Here is a 26952-nt window from a genome sequence, read left to right as displayed (position 1 = left end):
CCAGATATTAAGTGAATCTGGCTTCGCCATTGACTTTGTTTGTCAGAAGGTCACAAAAGGGGATCAGATGACCCCCGGGGCACTGCAACCGTCATAAATATGAGTCAGTTGCCAAAGCTCTGCATGTTGATCACATGGCCATGGGGATGTTGCAACAGTTGTAAATGTGAAAAATGGTCGTAAGTCACTTTTTCAGTGCTGTTGTAACTTCGGATGGTCACTAAATGAAACGTTTCGTCGAGGACTCCCTGCATTGCATCAATGCAATATACATATAAAAGCACAAACATCATTTCATCCCTGCCCTCTGAAATGATTCAACCCAGAAAATTCAGCCCCACCCTTTAGCCTCCATCCAATTCATAAAGACGCACACGTCTCGGCCACTGTACTAATTTTAGGAAGAAACGCTTGAGATGTCTTTTCAGGTCTTTTTATTTAACTCCATAAATATTTTTTCATAAGGCTCAGTGTCTTTACAACACTTTTTTTTAAAACACTGTTTTGATTTGTTTTTTTTTTTAATGCACACAATTCCGACATTTGTTTGACAGGGTCAAACAATCCAATAAAAAGAAAAGAATAGAACTGGCAACTGAGAATTAGCTGGGTTACCGAAATCCTTTGCTTGGACAGGTAGAGCCTCCCCTGTAGAAAATGTCCAGCCCCAAATGAAGCATTTCCTCCCCTCCCCCGCTCGCATTCCCTGGCATACGTTCCTCCATTCCAAGTGCAACGACTGTTATGTCCCCAAAAGCTCATTCTTTATTCTTCTCCAGGAAAAAGAAAAGAGCCTGGTGGTGCCATGCAGAACTTACAATAGCTACTAAATATACATGTTCCCTGAAATGTAGCCGCGATGAAAAAGTAAGCATCAAAAGAGAACAAAATCAGAATCCCAAAGGATCACAAGTGTACTATCAATAACACTGAAAAGGACAGCTACTGTCCATCCAAAAACTGAAACAAATTTCAAATATATGGTTTTTCTCTTTGTTTTGTTTTTTTCTCTCTCTCCTCTATTTATTGTCTATTTACAACTGTTAGATGCACCTAGTTTTGGATTCTTGCTTTTTGTTTTTGTTTGCCTTAAATTTTCAGAGAACGGGGAAGTGGAGATCTCGAAAAGAAAATCTTGGTATCTGCAGTCAAGGGAAAACATTTCATCAGTCTACAGATGGAGGGTCACATCCCTGTATTTAAAGTGTCAAAATTCTTTCTTTCTGCTTAGACTGAGGTATCTCAGGCACAGCCAACGTCCTTCTTCAACAGATGCCTTCAGCTTCCTTTGGGCTTGGCACAGAAGTCAATGTTCAATCAACCTGCCCGAGTATCTCTCTCTCTCTCTCTCTCTCTCTCTCTCCCCTCCGTTGTCCCCTCCCCAAGTCCAATCAGATGTAGGCCTTCAAGGAAACAAGTCGCTTCTGGTCCCAACAGGTCTCCTGGTCCAGAATGCTGGGTCATGGAGGACTCCAACCCATCATTGGGATTTATGGGGAATTAAGCATCGGTTCTCATAGCACCTTGTGAGGGAAGGAGGTGTGTTCCTACCAGATGAGTTCGGGGAGGGGAGCGCATGGACCCTTTTGCTCAGGAACAAATGCCAGCATCTCTCTTACCTTGCCCATGTGTCAGTCCGGCCCTTTCCCCTCCCTTGTCATTCACTTCCCCTTCGCTGCAAGTTTACAAAGAAGCTGCCGGTCAGACCATGTTTGTCTTGATTTATGATGGAACTAAGGAGGTGAACGATGGTGGTTTCCTTGTTTTTCCCCTAGGGTTGAATTTTTTAGGAAGCATCTTCTGATAAATAAAAAATAATAATAATAAAAAAAAAACGCACTCTCTGAGGCATAAAACAGCAAATGAAAAGGCTTAACTAACATTCTTGGTTCTCCCCCCCAAATAAACAAACAAGCAAAGAGGTAAGAAAGCCAAGACGTCCATGGCATTGTTTCCAATTCCCTGGCATTTTCCCTCTTCTGCTTCTTCTTTTCTCTCCTTCCCTCTCTGTCTCTCTTTTTTTCTGTTTGTAGCATGGTTACCAGTGCCGCTCTAGGAAGCCTTGGTAAGACCACACTTGGAACACTGCATCCAGTTCTGGTCACCCCAATACAACAAAGAAGTTGGAAAGAGTGCAGAGAAGAGTGACAAAAGAGATTAGGGGCCTGAAGCTAAATCATATGAAGAACTGGATTGGGACTGAGACATGTCTAGTCTCGTGAAAAGAAAGAGTAGGGGTGATGAGATAGCAGTCGTCCAATACTTGGAAGGGCTGCTACAAGGAAGAGGGAGGTCAACCTATTCTCCAAAGCACTCAGAAGGCAGGACAGGAATCAAAGGATGGAAAGTAACCAAGGAGAGAAGCAACTTAGAACTAAGGAGAAAATTCTTGACAGTGAGGACAATTAACCAGGGGAACAAATTGCCTTTGGAAATTGTGGGTACCCCAACAGTGGAGGCTTTTAAGAAGAGATTGGACAGCCATCAGAAATAGTATAGATCTCCTGCAAGAGCAGGGGTTGGACCTCTAAAGTCCTTTCCAACTCCGTTATTGTTACTATTTACAGTAATGGAGGCTATTCCATTCTTAAAGCGTCTTCCCATCTCAACAGGTCAATGGATAAAGCAAAGGGAACTCATAAAAATGGAGTTGTGGAAAACTCAGTGTGGGTCTGCCTTGTGTGTTTTCTAAAAGCAGGACATAAAACGTTTGCCCCTTTATCATTTATCTGGCTGAGAAATCTGTCCAAAATTTTGCTGTTGTTGGCATAAACACGAAATCAGCAGGAACCAGGGAATTCCTCTTGTTTAAAGAGGCAGCCAGGTTTTCCTGCTGCGCCTGAATATCCACAAAAGGAACCGTAACCATTCAGGAATGAAAAGAAGTGCGGTGACTTTGCTTTCATTCTTCAAAGGGTTTCCGTTAACAAAGTCAATTCAAGCTAAGCAAAGGAGACAAGAGCTTTCCTTAATGCAACCTCTGAGCATCTTCCTTCTCATTCTGTTTCCCCTAGTAACATTTTGGAAGCTAAAATGTATGATGGAATATTTTCTTAGCTGACAGCAACCAAGGAACAAACTCCAAAATAATACGACTGGCATCTCATCATCCATGTTAGCTTACAAAAGGGACATAAAAGGCAAATTCCACCTTAGATCATTTAAAAATTTGGACGACTTGTTTTGATTCATATTTAGGGAACTTCTGGGGGGTGTTTTAATTCACACAAACCACATTTTCAGTGGCCAGGATGCAGGAGGCAGCAAGAGAATGAAGCAAAAGGGACATAAAGTGTCCCTTTGTGTGTGGCGATCCCCTCCTTTCCCTGGAAAACCACGAGAAATCACACCACAAATTCTACCAGTGGGGCTCAGGGGGTCTCGAAGCAGGGAGTAACCTGATGCTCCCTGTCTAATTAAATGTGTTTAATGGAGATTAAACATCAGAAGGCCAGGCAAGAACCAATGGATGGAAACAACCTAGAACTAAGAAGATATTTCCTAACAATGAGAAAAATTAACCAGTGGAAGGGTTTACCTTCAGAAGGTTTGGGTTCTCCATCATGGGAGGTTTTTAAGAAGAGACTGGACAGGTGTTGGTCTGGAATGATATAGAGTCTCCTGCTTGAGCAGGGGGTTGGACTAGAAGACCTCCAAGGTCCCTTCCAACTCTGTTATTCTGAGATAGTGCAATATAATTGGGGCAATACGATGCTACTGGATCCTTGGGAAATCACTGGAGCTTCTCAAAAATAGACTGGAGAACCATTTGACTGGTATAAGGATGGTGTAAGGCTCCTGCAGGAGGGGGCTGGACTAGAAAACGTCCAACATCCCTTCCAGCCCTATGATTCTATGCATAAATAGATTTTCTAAAAAAAAATAAAGTACATTCTAACAGGGCACAAAAAAAGGGACTGCGGGCAACTCCTCCCCCGACATATATTTTAGGATCTAAGAGTCCTGGAATGGGTGGGTTTATATTTGGGTAATTTTATCCATGTGGGCCACAGCAGGTGAGTTAAGAGGCAAAACTCTCAAGATTAGGGATTTCTTGGCAGTGTTGTCTGTTTGTTGAGCACTGGCTACGACAACTCGCCATGGGACAAGAGTTACACTAGTATCGAAGAAATAGTCGAACAGAATCATCCAAGAAAGGATACAAAAAGAAGGACAAAATAAAACGTGAATGAAAGGATGCCAAAAGAGGGACAAAATAAAATGCAAATGACAAAAAATAAAATGTTTTTTTAAATTATTTCAAATAATTAAATTGAATTGTTGAGTTGTCCTGCAACGACTTGGCCTGAGGAGTTGGCTGTGGCAAGTTGTCCCATTTCGACCCCCTCAATCTTCTCTGCCTACCAGTTCCTGACATTTTGTGATCCAAAGGATGCTTGTGAAATGCATCCTTTGAAAAAAGGGGTTGGCTTTGTTCGGCTGCATAACATTAAACCTTCTTCCGTAATAATACTGCATGCCTTTCTGGAAAGGACAAGGTTTGAGATGATGGAGCCAGTGATCCCCAGACTATGAACTCGTTATTGCTGGCCTGTGGTGTGCTTGGATGTTGGCCACAATCTTAGGAGCACTGAAATGGGCCAACGGACCAGAATTCTGAGAATCCATTTGGCACTTAAGCTGGCATATGTGGACTTCCATACATTTTTTTTGAAACTATGCAGGAAAAGATCTAAGCTTTTGCAATGAGCTCTACCAAAAAAGGGGAAAGAAATGGATCAAATCCCCAAAGAATGTGTAACTGAAATGGGGATAACTTAATTGGCTTGATTGGGAAATGGAGGAGTCCCACAGAAGAAGGGGAGGTGATTGCAATTAAAAGGCTGCATCAGCAGCAGCCAAAGGCAAACTTTCTTGCATAATAAAATTCATATAATATCTCTTCCCACCCGCACTCTGATACAGTTGCCTGGGTGCTTCTGAGCTGCAATCCCGGTTTTTCGCAGAATTTGCAGAGCCGAAGAACTGCAGAGATGGTGTTCTTCTACCAACCGCATTCAAAGCTACACAAGTATCAGTTGCACAGTACAAAGGAGCTTTGGATCAGAACCAAAGAATATGGGGCACAAACTGCAGCTCATTCCAAACAACCAAATCGAGCCAATCCGGAACATTCATTGCTGGCGAGGTAGTTGCTCCAGCCAAGCTCTTTCCAGAGGAACAAGTGAGAATTTGATCCTTCTCTCCCTGGGTCTCTGACAGGCTCCATCCAGGGTGCTTGGAGAGGAGGAAGGGATATAGGAGAGGAAGGGGTTTAAACACCTCTCCCTGCACCCAGGTGCTTTTAGAAGACCGTTTTTGTAAATGAAATCTCAAAACAAATATGCACCTCACTGGCCCTGGATGGAACCTGTCAAAGGCAGAGCACAAGGCAAATAGGAATCATTCTGGAACACCATTTCTGTAGCAAAACAATTTCAAGAACAAATTTTAACAACATTTCCAAGGATGCCAAAATAAAGTTACATGATTCAAAACACTTGGTGCTTCCTAAAATAATGCAGCAGATACTATTTTTCCCCCAAAACAAGTATAACAAAAATGTTTTTGGTCCTTCAAAATTTCATTCATATATCTATATATCTATATATATATGAAATATCATTCATATATATATATAATGTTAAGTTTCAACAGTGCTTCTCCAAAAAAGGTCCATCTATAAATATATTTTTATTCATTTTTTAATTTTTTTTAAACTTTATTTTAAAACTCTCCCCCTCACTCTATATATTATTTTTTGAATGGCGTTAACCTGCTGAAGTTTTGCCAGAAGGGTGACTGGCTACGCTTCGGTTCAGTGAACTCATAGACCTGCGGTTGGGCTATGCCGTCAGTTACCAAGTATTGTCCCTGATTTAGTGGCTCCTGGGGTGGTGGGTATGTCGGAGGAACGGATCGGGAGTAGCCGACACCTGGATGGGAGGTGGAGAAGAAAGGAGAGGGAGGAGGAGGAGAAAAAGAAGTCCATCTTAATGCAAGGATTAAATGGAAGCACACATTCACCCTTCTCAATCTCCCCAAAGTGGACATTAAGGGGTGCAGTCGGACCTGGCACCGTTACTTTCTCTCTTCCGGTTGGCAGTTCCTTGAAGAAGCCACAACGTTTCCCTGAACCTGAGTGTTGCTTTTGCAAAGAAATGCCAACCCAACCAAGATGTCCCTGCCAGACTCAAAGCCCATTTTTGGACCCCAACCTCCCACTAAATCTTGATGATGACTCACGGCCCCTCCAAAAGTTGCCGGTCTAATGTGACCAAGCTGGGGAATTAGTCAAGCAACTATGAAATACAGGTAGTCCTCAACTTATGATCACATCATAATGTCCAAAATTCTGTTGCTTAGCAAGACATTTCTTAAGTGAGTTTTGTCCCATTTTACAAACTTTCTTGCCACAGTTGTTAAGTGTATCACTGCAGTGGTTAAGTTAGTAACATGGTTATTAAGTGAATCTGGCTACCCCGTTGATTTTTCTTGTCAGGTCACAAAAGGTGACCACATGACCTCAGAATACTGCAACAGTCGTAAATGTGAACCAGTTGCCAAGCTTTTTGCGACCATCGGGATGCAGCAATGGTCATAAGTGTGAAAATAGTCATGTCACTTTTTTCAGTGTCATTGTAGCTTTGAATGGTCACTAAAGGAACTCTTATAGGACAAGAACTCTCTCTCTATCAATGAAAACATTTGCAAATACCAATTATTATAAGTTGAAATTGAATCCAAACTTGTTTTTGTCCTGACCACTTTGACCTCTTGGTTTCTGGTCCCATGGATTTCTGGCACGGTGGCCCCAAGCACACGACTCAGGTGTACTTTCATTTTGGCTCTCAGAAATGTCTGCTATGTTCAAGAAATCAGGGCACCGTTGTGCAAGCAAAAGCCAGAAGGGTTCTGAGGGTTTCCTGCTGAATTATAACCTTCATTAGCTGCCTTATAGAAAAACAGATCATTAACCAATAGCAATGAGTGTCGAAGGAACCTTGGGAAAGCTTTTGAGGGCCTGAGATTGAACTGACATTGTTTCATGTCAACTCTGTGCTCCCTGAGCTGTGGTCCTGCCAGGACTAAATGAAGAACCAGAAAGCGTGGACAATAATAGAAGAGGTTGAACAAAATGAGAGAAAGCAGCCAAGTCAATCTGCTATGAAAACAGACACACCAAGCGCAGTTATGGGGAAGGGATAAACCTCATAAAACCACTCATGCTATAGCACCAAAGGGAGCCATGTTCCCATGAAATGAGTATAAACAGATGCATAAATAACCTGTACCGCTAGAAGAAAACATTGGTAACTCAGGGTTGAACTCTGCGGCCCTTCGGGCTCTTTGACCTTTTTTTTTTTTTTTGCAGACGTTTCATTACCCAACTAGGTGACATCATCAGTGCTAGAACGAAGTGGGGTTTCCTCTGTGTTGATATATGAGTGGCTTGCCCTGCCGGTGTTTGTGGGAGTGGTCCTGATGGTTTCTTGATTAGGCTATTGTTTAAGTATGCAAACAAAATATAAGCTTCACTTCCTTCTAGTGTTGTTGCCCGGTTGGGTAATGAAATGTCTGAAAAACAACCAAGTTTAGAGAGCTCCAAGGACCCCACAGATTTACAGTATGGGAAAATCTTTAAATGTTAAAGATTGTGTTAAAGTGTATTAATTCCAAAGCTTTGGAATTTTATTGTGTCAGAAATTATGGTTGTATTGAACATGGGATGTGGCTAAAAGGATCATATTGGGAAAGGGATCAATTCAAGGTGTTAAGGAACGGTTGTCATATACCTGTCATTTTTCTATTTTGGAAAATACACTATTTTTACTAATCAAGTAATATGATGGTATGTGTTACTATGGCAGAGAATTTGTGATATTTTACAATATTTTGTTCTGTAAACATTAATGTATTCGTTAATAGATGACTGATAGTTGATAAATATAAAATATAAGGTCGATTTCCCCCCTCCATCTTCTTCCAGCTCTTCTCTTTTAGTTTGTATTTTTAATTTGTTTGGAGTTGTCTCTTCTTTTTTAAAGTTTAAAGATTTTTGTCATTTGTGTAAATAAATAGAACATAGAATCCTTGGGCTGGGACCTCAGAGGTCATCAAGTCCAACTTCTTGCAATAGGTTAAAAATATCCTGTTGAATTAGGCTAAAAAACAACAACCCCAAACCTCCGTAAGTTTTCCATTATGTCCCTAGAGTAGTTTGCCAGACACATTTGGAAAACAAAATGTCGACTGCATTGATAGACTTTCTGCCGCCATTATGCAGATCATACATAGCCAGCTTGAAAAGTTGCCACTAATAAATCTTAATCCCTGGGAAATGTTCTAATCCCTATGAAAGCCACCCAAGACGTTGGCCACTACTTCCGGTGGTGGCACATTCCATATATTATCTAATGCACTGAATCTATCCATCCTACCAGATCAGACAGGGTGAGCACCCTTCCCCTAAATATTGCAATCTGATGGGATCTAGGAAGTGTGCCTTTTCTGTGGCAGCCTCTAGGACCTTCTGCAGCCGGAACCTTGGCAGATCTCCACCCTCCTAAGCCTTCTGTTTGAAGACCTGGTTTCCCCGCAAGTGCTGGGATAAGTTTGGATAATTGCACATTAAAAGGTTGACTTGACACCAAATGTCCCAAAGGTTCTTCTCCAAAAGTCAGTTGGAACTTTGTATTTTTCCCCTTGAAAACATTTCGCTTCTCACCCAAGAAGTTTCTCCAGGTCTTTGGGGTTTTTTCCTCCTAATATTTAACTTGCTTTCATTTTATACCTTTAAGCTGATTTTATACATTCTTTTAACTTTGGATTGGGACTCGCTCAGAGTTGGTTAGAAGATGGGCAGCTGTATAAACGCTTTAAACCAGGGGAGGGGAACGATGGTCCTTTTTTTGACTTTGGGGCTTCAATTCCCAGAATTCCTGAGCCATCCTGGTTGAAGTCCACAAGTTCATTAAAGGGCCATCATCCCCCACTCCTACTTGAAATGCCTGAATGCAGTGGGGAAGATCCTGACTTCACTGAGGGCACCTTGTTGGTTGTCGTGCTGGGTTGGTTTAGCCTTTCATCTAACCCAGGGGTGTCCAACCTTGGCAACTTTAAGACTTGTGGACTTCAACTCCCAGAATTCTGTTGCCAAGGTTGGACACCCCTGATCTAATGTATTCCTAGCATTTGTGCCCCTTCTTTAATGTCACTCGATTTATGCCACGTTTGAAGCCAACAGCTTATGCCACGTTTCACACTTATGCCACGTTTGAAGCACAAAGAGCTAAGCATTTCTGCCGACTGTAATTGTCAATTGCTCATCTCCCTCTGAATGCTGCAGAGAGAGGAGGTCTCTTTTCTCCTGAAACAAAAGTAGAAAATGAGGCTTTCAGGTTGGATCACCTCCCACCCTTCTTCTCTACCCGTTAATCTCGCTTTTTTTTTTCTTTGTTCTTTCTTGCCTCCAGAACTGTGACACCAGAAACCAAACAAACAGGGGGAAAATGTTTCCTTCTCCAGGAGGCAAAAGGAATCTTTGTGAAGAATTCTTTTAAGGGATGAAATGGAAAATTACCGGTAGGAAAACAAATCCCACAGGAACAAAGGCCTTGCTGGAGCTTAAGTTCAAACGCTGCTGTATTTTTAATTTAGAGGTTTTTGCAGACAAGGGTGCAAATTAACAGAATTGTGGACTGAGCTGGGTGAGGTGGCAGGGCTGCTCTCAGCTTCTTTGTAATTTCATTGTTTGCCCATGAGCTAGATCAAGACTTATTCTCAGCTTTGGGCAGGATTTTATGGAAACATAGAAAATTGACCACAGAAAAAGACCCATCCTTCCATCAAGTCTGCCCTTTGAGGTTTTTGTTTGTTTATATTTTCTTTTTAACTTATTTAGGTTTTAATTAATTAATTAATGTTATTATTTTTATATTTGTGTTATTTATGTACAGCTGCAGGCTTCCAATGTGGAGAAAGCCTGACGTAGAATGACAGATCTTTCTCCTTTGAGAGAGTGCAGGGTTGGGGCCTGTAAAGTGAAGCTCTTGTGCGGCTGCACCACTCTGGTTGGTAAACAATTTCTTGACCATGAGAACAATTAATCAATGAAGAAAGCGCTTGCCTCCCAGAGCTGAGGCTGCCCCGACATCAGACAACACATGTCCGGGGAGGTATGAGGGCTCCTGCCTTGGGCAGAGGGTTGGACTAAAAGACCTCAACAGTTCCCTCCAAGCTATGATTCTATGAAACAGAGATTTCCCCAAAATTCAGTTACAGAATCTGCCTGCCCATGCAACTCTATAGAAGAGGAAGCATTTCTTGTTCCATTGCAATTTTTATGGGGATCTGCTATGGAGATTGTATATATAGGTAGTCCTCAACTTATGACCACAAACCCAAAGTTTTTGTTGCTAAATGAGACATTTGTTAAGTGAGTTTCCTCCATTTTATGACTTTTCTTGCCACAGTGGTTCAGTGAATCACTGTAGGTGTTAAGTTAGTAATGCTGTTGTTGAGTGAGTCGGGCTTCCTCATTGACTTCACTTGTCAGAAGATCGTAAAAGAAGATGTGACCTCCAGGACTCTGCAACCGTCATAAATGTGAGTCAGTTGCCAAGTGTCTGAAAATTTTGATCCCCTGACCATGGGGATGTAGAAATGGCCGTAAATGTGAAAAATCCCTATTTTCAATGCTGCTGTAACTTTGAACAGTCACTAAATGAACTGTTGTAAGTTGGAGACCACCTATATACCACTGCTATGAAGTCTCTGAAGGTGGACAGAATAGTGCAGACATTCCTAAGCTACCAATTTTTTATGGCTGCAATGAAAACACATCAACAGTTAGTGCAAATACGATAAATTGGCCAGTCTGGACTAATGTGATTAATTAATTTCTTCTTTCTGGCTTTATTTTCTTTGATACGCTGATCTTTGCTCATCATCATATATTTGATTTGTCTTTAATCACTTCCATATTCATGATTCAATTCCAAAAAAAGCTACTTGACTTTATGCCACTGAATTCACCGAAATTGAAAAGGCAAGAATGGCTTTTTTTCTGAAAGCAATTCCCAATTCTGCAAAGACAGCCAAGGCTGCATAGAGAAGGGATGGGGAAATGGTGGCGATAAGAATCAATTAATTTATATTCAAAGAAGCTCAGTTCAATAAGACACCACCATTTTCCAAGGGGTCCACAGAGAGATTGAGATAATCAGAGAGCAATTGCTAAATTAAGCAGATAAATGCAATTAAGTACTCAATATTTCTCTGGATGAAGGTGTAAAACAGCCTTACTTATCTGATGCCCTTGAGAAGACAAGAACTCTACCTCCCATCAATCTCAGCTAGCCTATCATTTGCAAGATTTACAAAGATCAAGAGGATCGTTGTCCATTATGTCTGGAGAGCAGTGTATTGTAGAAAACTGATTGGAAGTCAACTGGCAACTTGAATTGTGTTGGGCCATTTAAATTACATTAGGCAAAATCTGAATATGAACTGTCTTCTCATACATGAGATGCTTTTGTGTCTTCTTAATCTATTTTTTTAATCTTACACCACTGCAGAAATGTGTTCGCTTGACGGCCATAAGAAGATTTCTGTGGTATTTTGAAGCCTGCAATCCAGAACTGGAAGGTTTCATGGGGCTTAAGAGGTAAAGTAAATACCTGGAGACCTTAAGGTACCAATATTCCCTTTCAACTTCCACTCCCCAAATCAAAAAATGATGAAACATCTTGGTGCCATTTGGCCTGATCCATTTATCCACCCTTTTTCCTAAGCTCCAACTGATTCAAAGCAGCAGGAAACCGTATCATAGCCACAAGAGTAGCCAAGTTATGGCACAATTTGATTAATTGTTGACCAGACCAGACATAATGTAGTCCCAATTTGCTAGCCCAACCACCTAGAGAGACAAAGACAGAAAGACAATTAGATGGTGTATGGCTGATGGGTAACCTTGCCAGATCTTAGAACTGGAGGGTTATTTAATGGAGGCAGCTTTGCTTGCTTGCAAAAGTTTGTAGATTCTTCCATTGAAATGGATCGAGTAGCTGCCTGATCTCCTGCTGGGAGCTTGTGGGAGACAGAGCAGTTGTCCAATTCTCACAAATGCTGAGTTTGACTGTTAGTCATCTGCTCTGCTGTAGGGCAGCTTCTGATGGCTTTACCTGTCCTGCCGGAGGCACCTGGCATCTCTTCTCCTGAGTTTCTCATGAAATAAGCAATTCTCCAATAGACAATTCAGCCCATTTGTTCACTTGTGGATTTACATCCTGTCTTTGGGACAGGAAGGCGGGCACTCCCTCCTCCCATTTCCCCCCTCCACACAATATCAAGGTCTAGGAAGTTGGCTGGTCTGAGAGAGGGTCTCCACGGCTGAGGGAAGACTAGAAAATTAGATTATCCCGCTCTTAGTCCAACACTTTCATCACCATACCAAGCTGGCTCTCGGGCTTAAGTGGGATGGAAATTCTGGGCCCGACTGCCATCATAACCTGAGGACTACCTGTAGGCGCCAAAAGGTGCACAGTTGAAAGGACAGGACAGGAAAAGGGAGGCAGGCACTGAGGGGGAGGAACAGAAGGGCAAAGGTGAGGCTGTCGGCCGGCTGCCGTCCACTCACTGCCCACCACACACCGAGGGAATTACCTTTCTGTTTACTGACTTTTCTTACAGTCATGGCTGCTTGTCGTTTCTGGTTCTCAGAAATTTCAAAGCCTGGAGGGGAAAGAGGAGGGGGGGAAGAGAGAGTGAACCCTCTGCAGAAACATAGTCCCTCTTCTCCACCTAGATTTCCTGAAGGCTTAAAGAGGTAGATTAATCCAACAGACCTGATTATGCCCTCACTGATCTCTCCTTCCTTTTCTTTTTTCTCTGCTTCCATTTTCTCCTTCCCTGTCTTTGTTCCTTTCTCCCTCTCTTCCTCCCTCCCTCCCTTCCTTCCTCCCTCCCTCCCTCCCTCCTTCCCTTCCTTCCTTCCTCTCTCCCTTCCTCCCTCTCTCCCCCCCCTCTTTTCATGCTAGTTTTTCCTCATGCATTTTGTACACACCGTTTTTTATGCGCTGTTTCCCTGTACGCTGGTCCGTATGCCTATTTGTATAAACAGCCACATTGTTTGCAAGTCAACCTTTTTCATAAAAAGAACCCTTCTTGTTCCACAGTTTTGGTGTGGGTTTTTTTTCCCTTCTGGTGCACCACTGGTTAGTACCTATATGCTTCCTAGGCATGCTTTTGATCTGTGTGCTGTTGCGCATAATTGAATTTTGCCATTAGTGCAATAAGTGCAAGAACACCACCCTCTGCTCCTAGAGTCATTTCACCCACTCACTCTTCTCCATAATTTATAGAGCACGTTCTCCTCTGTCAAATGACATGAGATATCACCAGTTCATGTACCGGTTTGTAAATGGCAAAGTGGATACCTTTTTATGAAAATGCAAACCAACAGAATTTTCTTCCCTCCAGTCAGTCAGCTTGATGCATACACACTCCTTGATTAGACAACCAGCTCCATTTTCTGAAGCGCTTGCCCGTCTACATGTGACTACATGACTGCTGCTTCCAGCCACTGGCTCCTTTGGACAAGTTGGGGTTAAACTTTTAAGATTTCCCATGAATGATGGCTGGGAATTTGGGGACCCCCGTCATGCCTGGAAAATCTACATTGGGAAATTAAAGAGACAATATCTTCCTATCCCTTGAAGGACATCAAGCAAAAGCTTGATACTCTCTTCAAAGCCTCCTTGCTCCACTCTGCCTTACAGTCAGTTATGTTGCTCCTTGGAAGGCAGCACAAGATTTTCTTTGACTGGAGCCCATGGTTTTCTATGTGAAGGAAGACAGATCTGGGAGCAAAAGTGGGCTTTTCTATATGAGGAGCCATGGTGGCTCCATGGTTAGAATGCAACATTGCAGGCTGGCTCTGCCCACTACCAGGAGTTCGATTTTGACAGGCTCACAGTTGGCTCAGCCTTCCATCCTCCTGAGGTCAGTCAAATGAGGACCCAGATTGTTGGGGGCAAGAGGCTGATTCTGTAATGTGCTTAGGGCTGTAAAGCACTATGAAGTGGTATATAAATCTACGTGCTATTGCTATTGCAGGCTAACTCTGCCCACAACCTGGAGTTTGATCCCAATGAGCTGAAGGTTGATTCAGCCTTCCATCCTTCCGAGGTTGGTAAAATGAAGAGCCAGATTATTGAGGACAATACTTTGACACTGTAAAGCACTATGGGGTAGTATATACATCTAAGTGCTATTGCTGTTGCTATCATGCAAGGAAAAACACATGGTTGTAGTTTCCCATTGCAAGAATGGATAATAGGAAAGAGATGGTGCAACCTGTTGGTTCTTCTTTTCAGGAGATTCCAGACGTATTTGGAAGCCAATGGACAAATGGAGCAATAGGAGGCCAACATTCAATATCTAACCAGGAGGGAAGAAGGGTTCCGAATCTCTGTTTATTTAAAGTATGGTATATCATGCATGGACTAACAATGCATGTTGACGTTTTCCCCATATTAGTAAAACACAATAAAATATAAATGTTAAAAAGATCTATGTTCAGATGCCAATGTTTGGCCCTCTATCCACTGAAATGCAGCATCATTTATATTTAAAAAAAAATCAGCTACTGGGCCCAGTATATGCCCTCTCCTGTTTGAGGTGGGTTCCTGCAGTCACACTGAAGGGGGGATGCTAGGGCCTGTTTATACAGGGGGTCCTAGCAGATGTTGTGTGAGGTGCAAATCCTATTCCTGAGCTCTAAGACCCACCTGCTGAGAACCTCATGTCTTACCTATCTTCTCATCTTCTTGCACCATCTTTCGCTCCTCGCGGAAAGCTCTGAGCCACCTCAATTTCTCTTCCAGCTTCTTGGCAAAAAACAAATGCATTTCCTCAGTCTCCTTATTATGCAGCTTGAAAGCATTCTTCATGCTCACATTGAAGTCATCGTCCCGTCCGTCTTCAATATCCAAAACTTCATAGCGGTCCATATCAATCCGTCCTTTGTAGTACAAGATGTCTCTTCTTATCAGATCCTGCAGGAAAACAAAACAGAACACATTCAAAACTGTGTCATGTTTAAAACTCTGATTTCATCTCCTCGGGAGAAATGAACACAGTCGCTGGAATGCAAAGGCCATTCATTAAGATGGCTAGAAAGAACCAACCCTGGATGGAACCTCTCAACTTTTATGCTGTGGGATGAGGTGGAACTCTAGCACACCCAAGATCTCTTGCGGATTAATACTGACTGGAAGTTTCTCTCTGAAATGCAGCAAGAAGTCTAGAAATCCATTTGCCAGGGAGAAGTTCCCCCCCACACAGTTAGCAAACAGACAACATTTCCGTTGCAGTTTTAAGCAGGAGGAGAGGGTTTCGGTCTTTTTATCTCCCTAGTCCATAGATCTACTAAAAACAGAAATACGTCAAATAAATAAGAGAAATATCTCTGGTCTCCCATATATGCTGGACGATGTGGGCAAAGAGAATGATGGAGACCACCAGTCAAGGGGAATGTCATGGCTGTACCTGTCCTATCCATGCTTCATGAGCTGGCAGACTGACTTTAGCAATGGGGGTGGGGGGGGGTGGAGAGAGGGAAGGATTGGAATGAAAGAAAGATGGGGGGAGCCCAACTGCACTTTTCTTTCTTTCTTTCTTTCTTTCCTTCCTTCCTTCCTTCCTTCCTTCCTTCCTTCCTTCCTTGATTTGATTTGTCAATGGCTTACAAGATAATAGGTATAAGTAAAAACATAGTTATGAATCATGGATACATAAGAAAAATAAAAGAAACAATAGGACAGGGATGGTAGGCACATTGGTGCGCTTATGCACGCCCCCTCTTAGGAAAGGGGTAAGGTCAATAGTAGACAGTCTAAGGTTAAAGTTTTTGGGGTTTGGGGAAGAAACCACAGAGTCAGGTAGAGTATTCCAGACACTGACCACTCTGTGGCTGAAGTCGTATTTCCTGAAATCAAGTTTGGTGCAGTTAACCTATCTATTGTGTGCTCTAGTGTTGTTATGGTTGAAGCTGAAGTATTCATTTGAAGGTAGGACATTGCAATATATGATTTTATATACTATACTTAGATCGGACCAGAGGCGGCGTAGTTGTAGATTTTCTAGGTCTAGAATTTCAAGTCTGGTGGCATAAGGTATTCTGCAACGAGTAGAGGAGTGGAGAACTTTTGTGAAATATTTCTGGACTTTCTCAACTGTGTTAATATCAGATACGTAATGTGGGTTCCAGACTGATGAGCTGTATTCAAGTATTGGTCTAGCAAATGGTTTGTATGCTCTAGTTAGTACTGTGATATTACCAGAGGAAAAGCTACGTAGGATTAGGTTAACAACTCTTTAATGCCTTTTTGTCTATGTAGTTACAGTGGGCTCTAGCAATTAAATTATTTGAGATGAGTACCTTGTGAGAAGCTTCAGCCAGCCAAGGTCAACTATTGATATGCAGAGCTGGTAACAATGAACCTGTTTCCTAAACAATATACAAGCACCAAATTGGACAGTTACAGATAACTTGGAGGGGGGGTGGGGGGCTGGTGTATACAAATTTACTTTGTATTGTTTGCACATTCAGCTTACACTATTTCTGTACACACTTAAGCTTCGGTAAAGTTATACTCTTGGCCAAAACAAATGGAGTCTTTCTTTGCTAGATGACTGAGTGGGGCAGCCTGTAGATTAGTGAACCATGCCTCCTTCCAACTTGCCTTAGCCTTAGCTAACACACGTTTCTACTATTCTTCAAGCAGTGTTTTACTGGTGCTGAACTCACAATTCCTCAAGCACCATAGAGTTGAAGATTCTGGTCATATCTTTGTCACGTTTGGGGAAAAAAAGACACTGTTAAGAAAAGTGTCAGATTGAAATACGAAATGTTTGCAGTCGAAATTAGAAATAAAAACTGAGCAAACGTCACAATTTCAAAGCCAGTTGCACAGCAGAGGCTTCAGCCATGACTAATTTTATATAAGTTTACTTAAACAGAGGCTCATTTGGAACAGCTGGTGCTAGACCTATTTTTAAAAATAATTTTAAAAAGGTAAAGTTATTTGAGCAGCTGACATAGGGGTACAGCAGATGGTCCCCTGATCTAGGTGAGTCCCAGTTGGCTGAACATGTGGTCAACTTACTTAATCATATATTTAAGGAATGAGTCAGGAGAGAAAAGGAGGAGAGAGAAGAAAAAGGGGAGAGAAGAAAAAAAAGGAAGAGGGGGAAGAATGGAAGGAAGGGTAGGAGGAGGGGAGAGAGAGTTAGTTAAAAGTTAGTTTTATGGTCAAGGCAAGGAGAACATAAACTGAAGCAAGATTCTATAGAGTTTTTAATGCAATTATAGCGACAAGCAAAGGACCAGGGTAGGGACCTTCTAGATTACCTGCTGTTGCTGAAAAGACATTTCTATCATCAATTACTCTTGACTATGTCTCATGGAGCTTCAGGGGAGTCCAATTGTTCTCACTGTTGGGAAATTTCTCCTTAGTTCTAGGTTGGTTCTCTCCTTGATTAATTTCCATCCATTCTTTCTTGTCTTGCCTTCTGGTGCCTTAGAAAATAGGTTGACCTTCCTCATCTTTGTAGGAGCCCCTCAAATACTAGAACAGTGCCATCATGTCTTCCCTGGTTCTTTTTTTTCACTAGGCTAGCCATACTCAACTTCTGCCACCCTTCTTCATACATTTTAGCCACAATCATCTTTGTTGCCCTTCTCTGCACTCTTTTCTCTTTACATCTTATTATTTTACAATTATTTACTATATTGCACACATAAATGCTATTTAAATAATATCCACAATAGAAGATTGGATTATAAACTTGATGCAACACTCACCATTTTGTGGCAAAGTTGATTAAGCTCTGATAGATAAAGATAGAAAAGATACAGATTTTTTTAAAATATTAGAAAACGTATATAGACTTTTTGTTGAAAGAAGATAAGATAGAACTGATTATTTGGTCTTGTCTAAAAAGAAGAAGAATTAGGGGCAACATGATAGCAGTATTCCAGTATTTGAGGGGCTGCCACAAAGAAGAGGCGGTCGAATTATTCCCTAAAGCACCAGAGGGTAGGACAAGAAACAATGGTTGGAAACTAACCAAAGAGAGAAGCAACCTGGAATTGAGGAAAAACTTCCTAATAGTGAGGACAATTAACCAGTGTAGAACGGCTGCCTTCAGGTGTTGTGGTTGCTCCATCCCTGGAGGTTTTTAAGAGGAGACTGGACAGTCACTTGTGTGAGATGGTATAGGTTGTCCTGTTTGAGCAGAAGACCTCCAAGGTCCCTTCCAGATTCCATTCCATTCAATTCCAAATATTCTATTCTATTCTATTCTATTCTATTCTATTCTATTCTATTCTATTCTATTCCATTCCATTCCATTCCATTCCATTCCATTCTATTCATGGGCCCTATTCTTGGGTCCTCCAAGGAAGGGTTAAAGAGGGAGGGAGGGAAAGATAGAAATCAAAATTCTATGTTTTCTTTCCTTAAAAGTACTATTTAAATAATACTTGTAACTTTATTGTTTAGCAGTCAATGGGCCATAATCAAAATACAGAATGTAAAACACAAACATTAATAAAACCATATATAAAAATGGAATAAAATAAATTTAAATTAAAAAAGAATGCAAAACATTTATGTGTCATTTCTACTGTTTATCCCAATCAGACCCACCTATGTGCCATTTAATACATTTCTGAATCAATTTAGTATTCAAAACTTTGGGGTGCACTTTTCTTTTCTATTCTGATACTTTTAATGCCAAGAGCTGCACCAGATCTCTCAAAAACTAGCCACATCTGACGGATACCTCAATTCCAACCCAACCCTTCATTTGAGATGAGCATATCTGCTAGCATCTTAATCAGCAGTGGCAGGACCAACAACACATATCAGCATATTAGAGGACATGGCTTAAAATGGAGTGGCAAGGAAGAATTGGGTGTAGCTGCTGCTTCAACTTTATGAACAGCTATGGGGGGATGATTGCTGCTTGAAAGCAATTTTTAGTAAGCCAGGCTTATATTTTATATTTTAGCAAGCCACAATATAAAAAAGATGTAGACACTCTTGTTTGTGCCTAGAGTCTCTGTGAGTAGGGGGTTATATAACTTTTCTAAATAAAATAAAAATAAAAAATAAAAATGTCTAGTCTAATGAAAACAAGGACTCGTGGTGACATGATAGCAGCGTTCCAATATTTGAGGGGGTCAACCTATTCTCCAAAGCACCTGAAGGCAGGACAAGAAACAATAGATGGAAACTAATCAAGGAGAGAAGCAACCTAGAACTGAGAGAAATTTCCCAACAATGAAAGCAATCAACCAATAGCTTGTCTTCAGCAATTGTGTATGCTCCATCATTGGAGAAGAGATTGAACAGCCGTTTGTCTGAAATGATAAAGGGTTTCCTGCTTGAGGAGAAGGTTGGACTAGAAGATCTCTAAGGTCCCTTCCAACTTTGTTATTCTATTTTTTTGGTCTATGATCAAATGGGGGAACTCTCCAAGGTGCTGAAGCATGGAGGACCATGAAGAGGTGCCTTAAGTTGTATTCCTGTTTCAGCCTGTATCCTTCTGCATTGATCAATCCAAAACTGATATTCTAACTTCCTTCATTTCTTGTTTAAACTGCTCTGCAAAGTTACTGTCCGTATTTATTGGTGCCAAATTTTGCTGTTATTAAACAGGAAACTGTTCTCCTACAAGAACAATTTCAGAAAGCAGATATTCTCTAGGAATATTATTATAGGCTGGCATCTCTGCACTCTTTTGTTCTATTTCTTTCCCTTTCCCTTTATTTCAGGTCAAAGGTCCTGGAAATAATTTGGAGAAAGAGGGCTGCTGGAATGATTAATCAGAAATCATATCCTGCTTTGCATTAAAAACTGAGTTACTTTATCCTCTCCTACGGAGAGTAGGACTTCGGCCTTGATTGCTTAAATCAAGTTCTACTTCATTCCAATTTCTCTCCCTAATAATGAAAATTTAATCTGAAGCTTAATCAACTTTGCCACATGCTCTTGAAAGGTATTACCTGATCAAAGCTTGCCTGCAGACTTTAAAAAAAGGGGAAAAAAGGAAAAGTGAGTGTGTGTTTTGTGGTGATAGTCTTAACATAAAATTAATCTTACACAATTGCATATATCATATCTCAGCAAGAAAAAGTTAGACAATCCTAAAACTGAAAGGGGCCCTTCAGGACACACAGTCCAACCCCCATTCCAAATAAAAATGCCCTGATCAATGGCTGTCCAAGTCCTGTGAGAATTCATCCAACAACATCGGTGTCAACCACTTGGCCAGGAAACTGGTTCTGCTATGAAGCTATCCTTTTGCATTCCATTTTGGGGTCACTGCATTTCACTTAGATCAGAGGAAATGAATAGAATAGAATAGAATAGGATAGGATAGGATAGGATAGGATAGGATAGGATAGGATAGGATAGGATAGGATAGGATAGGATAGGATTATTGGCCAAGTGTGATTGGACACGCAAGGAATTTGTCTTGGTGTAAATGCTCTCAGTATACATAAAGAAAAGGTACATTCATTAAGAATCAAGAATCATAATGTACAAAATAAACAGGGCAAAGATTTAAGAGCAGAACAAGAGTTACTACGAATTAAAAATAATTTTAACTCAACTAAGTCTACTCAAAATAGTACGAGAGAAAATTGAACAAGAGTTCAGTATGGTAGAAGGGTGACAGCACTTGGATCCATAGCTGCAAGAGCCAACTTCTTCAGTTGCAGACGTTGAGCAAGTGATTTTGGGGGCACACAATATTTTTTAGTATTATTATTATTATATTTTTATCCCACCTTTGTTACTTTATAAATAACTCAAGGTAGTGAACATGCAAAATGCTTGTTCTCTTTCTGAAATTTTCTGCACAACAGCCCTGTGAGCAGTTGAGCTGAGAAAGTGTGACTGGCTCAAAGTCACCCACCTGGCTTTCACGCCTAAGGTGGGACTAGAACTCCATCTCCTGGCTTCTAGTCTAGACCAAAGTGGCTCTCTTAGTCCAAATTAGCTTACAGGACTTGTTGTAAGGAAAAATAGGAAGAAATAGCACTATGTCTACCATCTTGAACTTCTCAATGAAGGACAGACATATATCTAAATAAATAACTAAATAAATACTATAAATTACAGGGGGGGGGACTTCCAGAGTGAACTATGCCTGTCATGGTGTATCTATCTAGTCAAAACCCTTATCAACTTCCTGTTAGGTTCCAAGCCTATCAATAACTTCAGCCTTTAAGCCTAGAAAGCAAAGTGATATTTTTTCAGGGCACAGAAATCTGGATTGTCTTCATCAAGCAACAGTTAGTATACTACATAATACATCCTGCTCTGTTTGGATTTTAGTTTCAGTTTGACCCACTTTGTGGGATTCTTCTTTTAGCAGGATCTAAATCAGATCTGAAGCCTTACACCTAGCAGCATTTTCCATTCCATGTGAGATGCAAAAGGATCTGACAGTGTTTTAACATAATTTTTCAAGGATCTTGGTGTTGGAAGGAAGATTAAAAGGAACCAACAACAATGGGGGAAATCCAGTTGCATCCTCTTATCAGAATCAGATGTTCGAGAGAGTGGAATTGCTATATTGCTATTTATTACTAGAAGGGAAAACATTAAAGGACAATTGACTTAGGTTTTTTCTAAACAGATCTAATAAGGTGATAATAATGGGGTAAGTGGTCCATTAACTACCAGCATTTATGCTCAGTTTGCTGTGAGCAAAGCGGTACAAAGGAAGCTGCTGTTATCTTTGGCAGTCCGAATAAAAACAAGCAATACATAAGGAAGGAGTACACTACCAGCAAAGAGAATCTCCATAGCTCAGAGATGAACCGTGTGGTCCTTGGTGCAACTGATGATATTACCTAGTTGGGTAATGAAATGCCTGCAAAAAAACAACCAAGCCAGAGAGCCACAGGACATCACAGTTCTCTTCCTTTCCCTTATTCCTGTAACCCTCTTTCCCTCCTAGCACTGATGATGTTATCTAGTTGGATAATGAAATGCCAGCAAGAAAACAACCAAGTTCAGGAAGCACCAAGCACAATATCCCCCTCCTCCACATGAACCACACTGCTTGCATCTCAAGGCTGGCCAACTATGTGAGTGTAACTAGCAGTTCTAAGGCTGCAGAAGCTCTGCAAACATCCCCAAACTTGCATGTAATTTCTAACAAAACAGAAAAGGAAAAGAATTAAGAACATACCAATAAAGGAGAATGTTTTGTAGCTTAGGGTTGAAATGAGGGGTTTTTACTGCTCTGAGTATGAACTGGGCTACTATATGCGTTGCATTTATATGGCTCCTGGTTATGTGTATCTCTTTTAGTTGTTAATTAGGGTGTTGATGTCTGGCTATTAAGTGATTGTTTTCTTCTGCTGCCACACCCCATTTGGCAGGTGATAAATCAGCACTCCTATTGACTGACAAAGAGCCCATTTCCCAGGCTTCAATCATCTCTGGCTATTTTTGTCCTTGCTCAGCCAACAACCATAGTAGCTGTGAAATTGAATGTATGTCCTGTTCATTTCAATTTGCGGCTACGAATGAGTTCTGGATGAATTACCTTTGTCTCAGTGAGGACTAATTTGTGCATTATCCCCAACAGACCAGCTGGTGGGTTACAAAATGACATAAAGATCTATACTACAAGTTGGCTTCCTAATCCTAACCCTTTACAGAAGGGTCCTTCAAGTATATTCCCCATTTTTTTCTGTAATACAGTAGTGTAGGAAGTTAGCACCCACCCCTCTCCTAGAAAAATGAAATATCCTGGGAAATATTAAAAAGGCAGAATATTTCCCCTAAAAAGAGCAGAAACTCAGAAGCAGAAATTCACCTCAGAGAGGCAGAAACTCAGCCTCCCACCTTTGCTAACGGGCTATTAAGGCTTCGGTCAGAGTATTTTACATCATAAAGGCCTCTACCCATCTCACCACCTGGCCTGGGAAGATTGCATCAGCCAGCACTCAGGTGAAGCCATGTGGTCCAGACTACAAAGCCTACAAAGTTAGCTAAGACCCCGCCCCCTGGGAGTCTGACAGCCAATGGGATACATTTCTTGCAGAGGAACAGGAAATACTAAGGTGGGGCCCAACAGAGGGTATATAAGGCTCTCTCAGCATCTTGGCCGTCCCTTCTCTTTTCACCTTGAAGCATGTGGTCATCCTTTTCACTCTGGAGCTCCAAGCCACGTGGTCCTGTCCACCATTAAGCCATCTTTCCAAACAGCTTCCATGTTTCCAGTGTCCTTTTCCCCACTTGGAACTGAACCCAGAAGGATAATTCTTCCAACAGTAGCATGACTATAAATGCATTTATATGTCAAAATAGCACTATAGCATATTTCTAATACTGTTAGAAATATTAGAAATATAATACTTGTACATAATAGAGTAGTGCTACATCTCTAATACTCAGCTCCATACCAAATTATATTGCATAATATGTACCTGCAAATATTTTATTTTATTTTATTTTATTGATGTTATTATTTAATTTATGTCCAGCTTCTTCTGTTTACAGTGTGTAAAGGCTTCAAGGTAGCTTTTTTGCGGGGTGTGCAGATGATTCCTCCTCCTTGCAGAATTCTGTGGAGGAATTCAACGGGAGGGAAGACTCACAAAGATGCCAATTTCTTTTTCTGAACAAGGCAGACAAGAAAGCCCTTTTATTTCACACAAAGAACCCTGCAGAAAAGGAGCTACGGAGTAAGGAGAAAAGACAGCAAAGATTTTTTCAGCTGCCCTTTTTTTCTCCTTTCTGAAAGCGATGAGGGACTCCATAGTCTTTTCCCTTCTTTATCCCAACTTCTAAAAAAACACAAACTCACCCAGAAAGCATGCCCCCCCCCCCCAAGGCAACTGGGAAAGCTACGTTTTCTTCTCCGACTGATCACAGGTGCTACTGGGGGCCTCTTTTAGTCCTGACACCCTCTCTCAATCAGATGGGAGTCTTATGTTCCTGTTCCAAAACCGTTTCAGAGACAAAATCTGTTCTTGGTTTATTTTCTGATCTCCAACTTCTTGGCATCAATGAAAGCTGTCAAGCAATGCGATGCATTTAGAGATTTTATTTATTGGTTTCAGGAATCAGCTGACCATCCGAAAATGTCAAACATTACACTCAATTTTGATCCAGTACAAACTTGACATTGCAAGTCACAGTGTCAAACATCTAACAGCCAATGGAAGTATGTTAGAGAGTTGCCTGGTGTTTTGCTCTGCAGTCCCAGAATCTAGCCGTTTGCAACTAGTCTGGCTTCCCATGCTCCATTATTTATTAGACTCCTTCCCATCTTTATTGTTTTTTAATAAACTAACTCTAGGGGGCAAAAATATCTAATACTCCTTCTTCCTCTAATTTTCCATACAACAACCTTGTGAGGTAAGGGAGAGTGAATGGCCCAAAGCATCGGGCTGGCTTTCATGCTTAAGGCAGGACTAGAACTCACTGTCTCCTGGTGGTTGGTCCAATGTCACACAACCTACTTTTATGGCTAAGGCAGGACTAGAACTCACAATTCCTGGTTTCTGAGCCACCACTGGCTTAAACCACTTCATTTACTTATTTATTTGATTTGTCAATCGCTTACAGGATAATAGGTATAAGTACATATAAACATGAGTAAGAATATAGGCAATAGGTACAAATAAATGGGGACAATAAATAAAAATAAATGGGGACAGGAGGCACGATGGTGCATTTATGCACACCCCTTTGCACTTATGCACATGATATTATGCACTACATGAGACTGGCTCTTATATTCCAAGTGGAGTAATCCAGAAGGACCCTTTCCTCAGGGACTTTTTCAATATTGATGGAGGATTCTGCCCCTGGGAAATTCTGGAGTTTCTCCTTCTTCCATTTTTCTAGGTGCAAATAAGAGTCTTTTGAAAGGCTTTAAAAGAATGCAGAACATCTGAGAAGATTCTTTAAAGCTATGAAAAGAATAAGCATGAGGGTACTTTGAGATGCCCGTGTGACTTATTTTTTTATTAAAAAAGGAATAAGTGACCTCTGTCATCTGTTTTATTTCTCAGAATGATTTCAGCCCCTGGACAGATACTTTCCTCAGGGTGCCCAGGACGGATCTCTAGCCGAGAGCCAACCTAACTCTTGCCAAGCTCAGTAGTGCAAGGAATGATTAAAGAAGCTACAGACACTCCGACTTCAGTCAGGAGTTTGAACACAACAATAAGAAATGTAAAATCTTGGAAATTTCAGGTGGAACCTCAGCTTTCTTCTATTAGTGAGTTCACTGAGATGGGATTTCTTTGAACGTCACCAGTTGCCTCTTCTTGACCTTTTTGCAGCTCAGCTGAGCTTCCATTTACTGTATGAGATAAGCTAGTAATAAATTCCTTTCTTCTGCTGATTATATATAACATTCCTTCCTTCCTTCCTTCCATCTTTCCTCCCTCCCTTTCCTCTGTCCCTCCCATCTTTTTTATCTTTTCCTTCCTGCTCCCCATCTCTTTATCCTTCCTTCCTTCCTTCCTTCCTTCCTTCCTTCCTTCCTTCCTTCCTTCCTTCCTTCCTTCCTTCCTTCCTTCCTTTCCCTCCCTCCCTCCCTCTTCAAATGACAACTGCCTGCAATTTTCTTGGCAAAATTTTCAGAAGTGGTTTGCCATGGCCTCCTTCTAGTCCTCTAGGCAGGACTAGAACTCCTGGCCTCCCAGTTTTTAGCCTGATACCTTAACCACTATTTCAAACTGGCTCTTGGGTTTCTCGTTTCCCCTCATAATCTCTCAAACCTACCACTGCTTTATGGGGTCAATTGATTCTCAGGCTCTGATTAATGTGTCGCGGTGTCATAGGCAGTACAGCACCTGACCTCCGTAACAACGGAGTTAGAAACTGAAATAGGGACAGATGCTTCTACACCACCCTTGTCTTTATTTTAGCTACGGGCTGACTCGATCACACAACCCGCTGTGGGTCTAAAGAAGAGAATATCTTGAACGAAGTCTAAAATTTCAACCTGTGCAATCTGTCACAATCTGCATTTCCTCTGCATCTTTATTCCCTTTTAAGCTGCCATCATATTGATGTATGGACCAGCTCTAGAGATTCATAGCAACACTACACAAAATAGATTTTACCAAGTCCGATTTTATTCTGTTTTATCGATGCTCCCTTGAAAGTTGAAATGGAGAGAAGGCGAAAAATGTAAATACATTTCAGGAATGAAAAGCCCAAGACTAACGGCATGCTGCCATGTAAAGATTTAGATCCAAAACTCTGGGGAAGTGGCCGGATTCAAAACCATCCGCTTTAGCATTTTGGAATGCTAAAAATCAAATACTTAGCCAAGAGGAAATTTTTTTTACTGATAAACCAGTAAAAATGTCACTTCTACTAAAACCACACAAGCTGCTATCATAACTGCTTGCAACAAATAGCCCTTGACTTACGACCACAACTGAGCCTAAAATTTGTGTTGCTAAGTGAGAAATTTGTTAAATGGCCCCATTTTTCGACCTTGCTTGTCACCATTGCTACATGAATCATGGCAACTCTTAAAAGTTAGTAACACGGTTATTAAGCGAATCTGGCTTCCCTGTTGACTTTGCTTGTCAGAAGGCTGCAAAAGGGGATCACTGAATCTTGTGACACTGTGACTGTCATAATATGACTCAGTTGCCAAGCAACTGAATTTTGATCATGTGACCACGGGGAATGCTGCAACGGTCGTAAGTGTGAAAAGTGGTCATAAGTCACTTCTTTCAGTCCTGTTGTCATTTTGAATGGTCACTAAATGAACTCTTGTAGGTTGAGGACTACCTGTATTCAGCATTTCTCTTGGTGTCACCCAGACAGCACATACAACAGGGCGAATGGTCACTAAATGAACTCTTGTAGGTTGAGGACTACC

The 26952-nt window shown here is 41.3% G+C and overlaps 1 protein-coding gene across 7 annotated transcripts in view; it reads right to left on the bottom strand.

The window, feature by feature from the left end:
- Nucleotides 1-417: 417 nt before the first annotated feature.
- ARHGEF9 (Cdc42 guanine nucleotide exchange factor 9) overlaps nucleotides 418-26952 on the bottom strand; it is a 263763-nt gene continuing 237228 nt past the window's right edge. For 5 of the 7 annotated variants that reach the window (XM_087940854.1, XM_087940858.1, XM_087940856.1 and 2 more), the window contains 3 exons: nucleotides 14816-15059; nucleotides 12667-12735; nucleotides 5679-5936 (listed from right to left, as the gene is read on the bottom strand). In XM_087940854.1, the coding sequence (XP_087796980.1) occupies nucleotides 5755-5936; nucleotides 12667-12735; nucleotides 14816-15059 (495 nt within the window). In that variant the 3' untranslated portion in view covers nucleotides 5679-5754. Of the gene's footprint in view, nucleotides 5937-12666; nucleotides 12736-14815; nucleotides 15060-26952 lie in introns of all 7 variants that reach the window. The other 2 variants (XM_087940852.1, XM_087940853.1) reach the window with 1 other exon arrangement.

Source organism: Pseudonaja textilis, chromosome 12, assembly GCF_049901715.1.
Source record: "Pseudonaja textilis isolate UNSWEBS1 chromosome 12, rPseTex1.2, whole genome shotgun sequence".
Classification (NCBI taxonomy): domain Eukaryota; kingdom Metazoa; phylum Chordata; class Lepidosauria; order Squamata; family Elapidae; genus Pseudonaja; species Pseudonaja textilis.
This window is presented reverse-complemented; position numbering and strand designations above follow the sequence as displayed.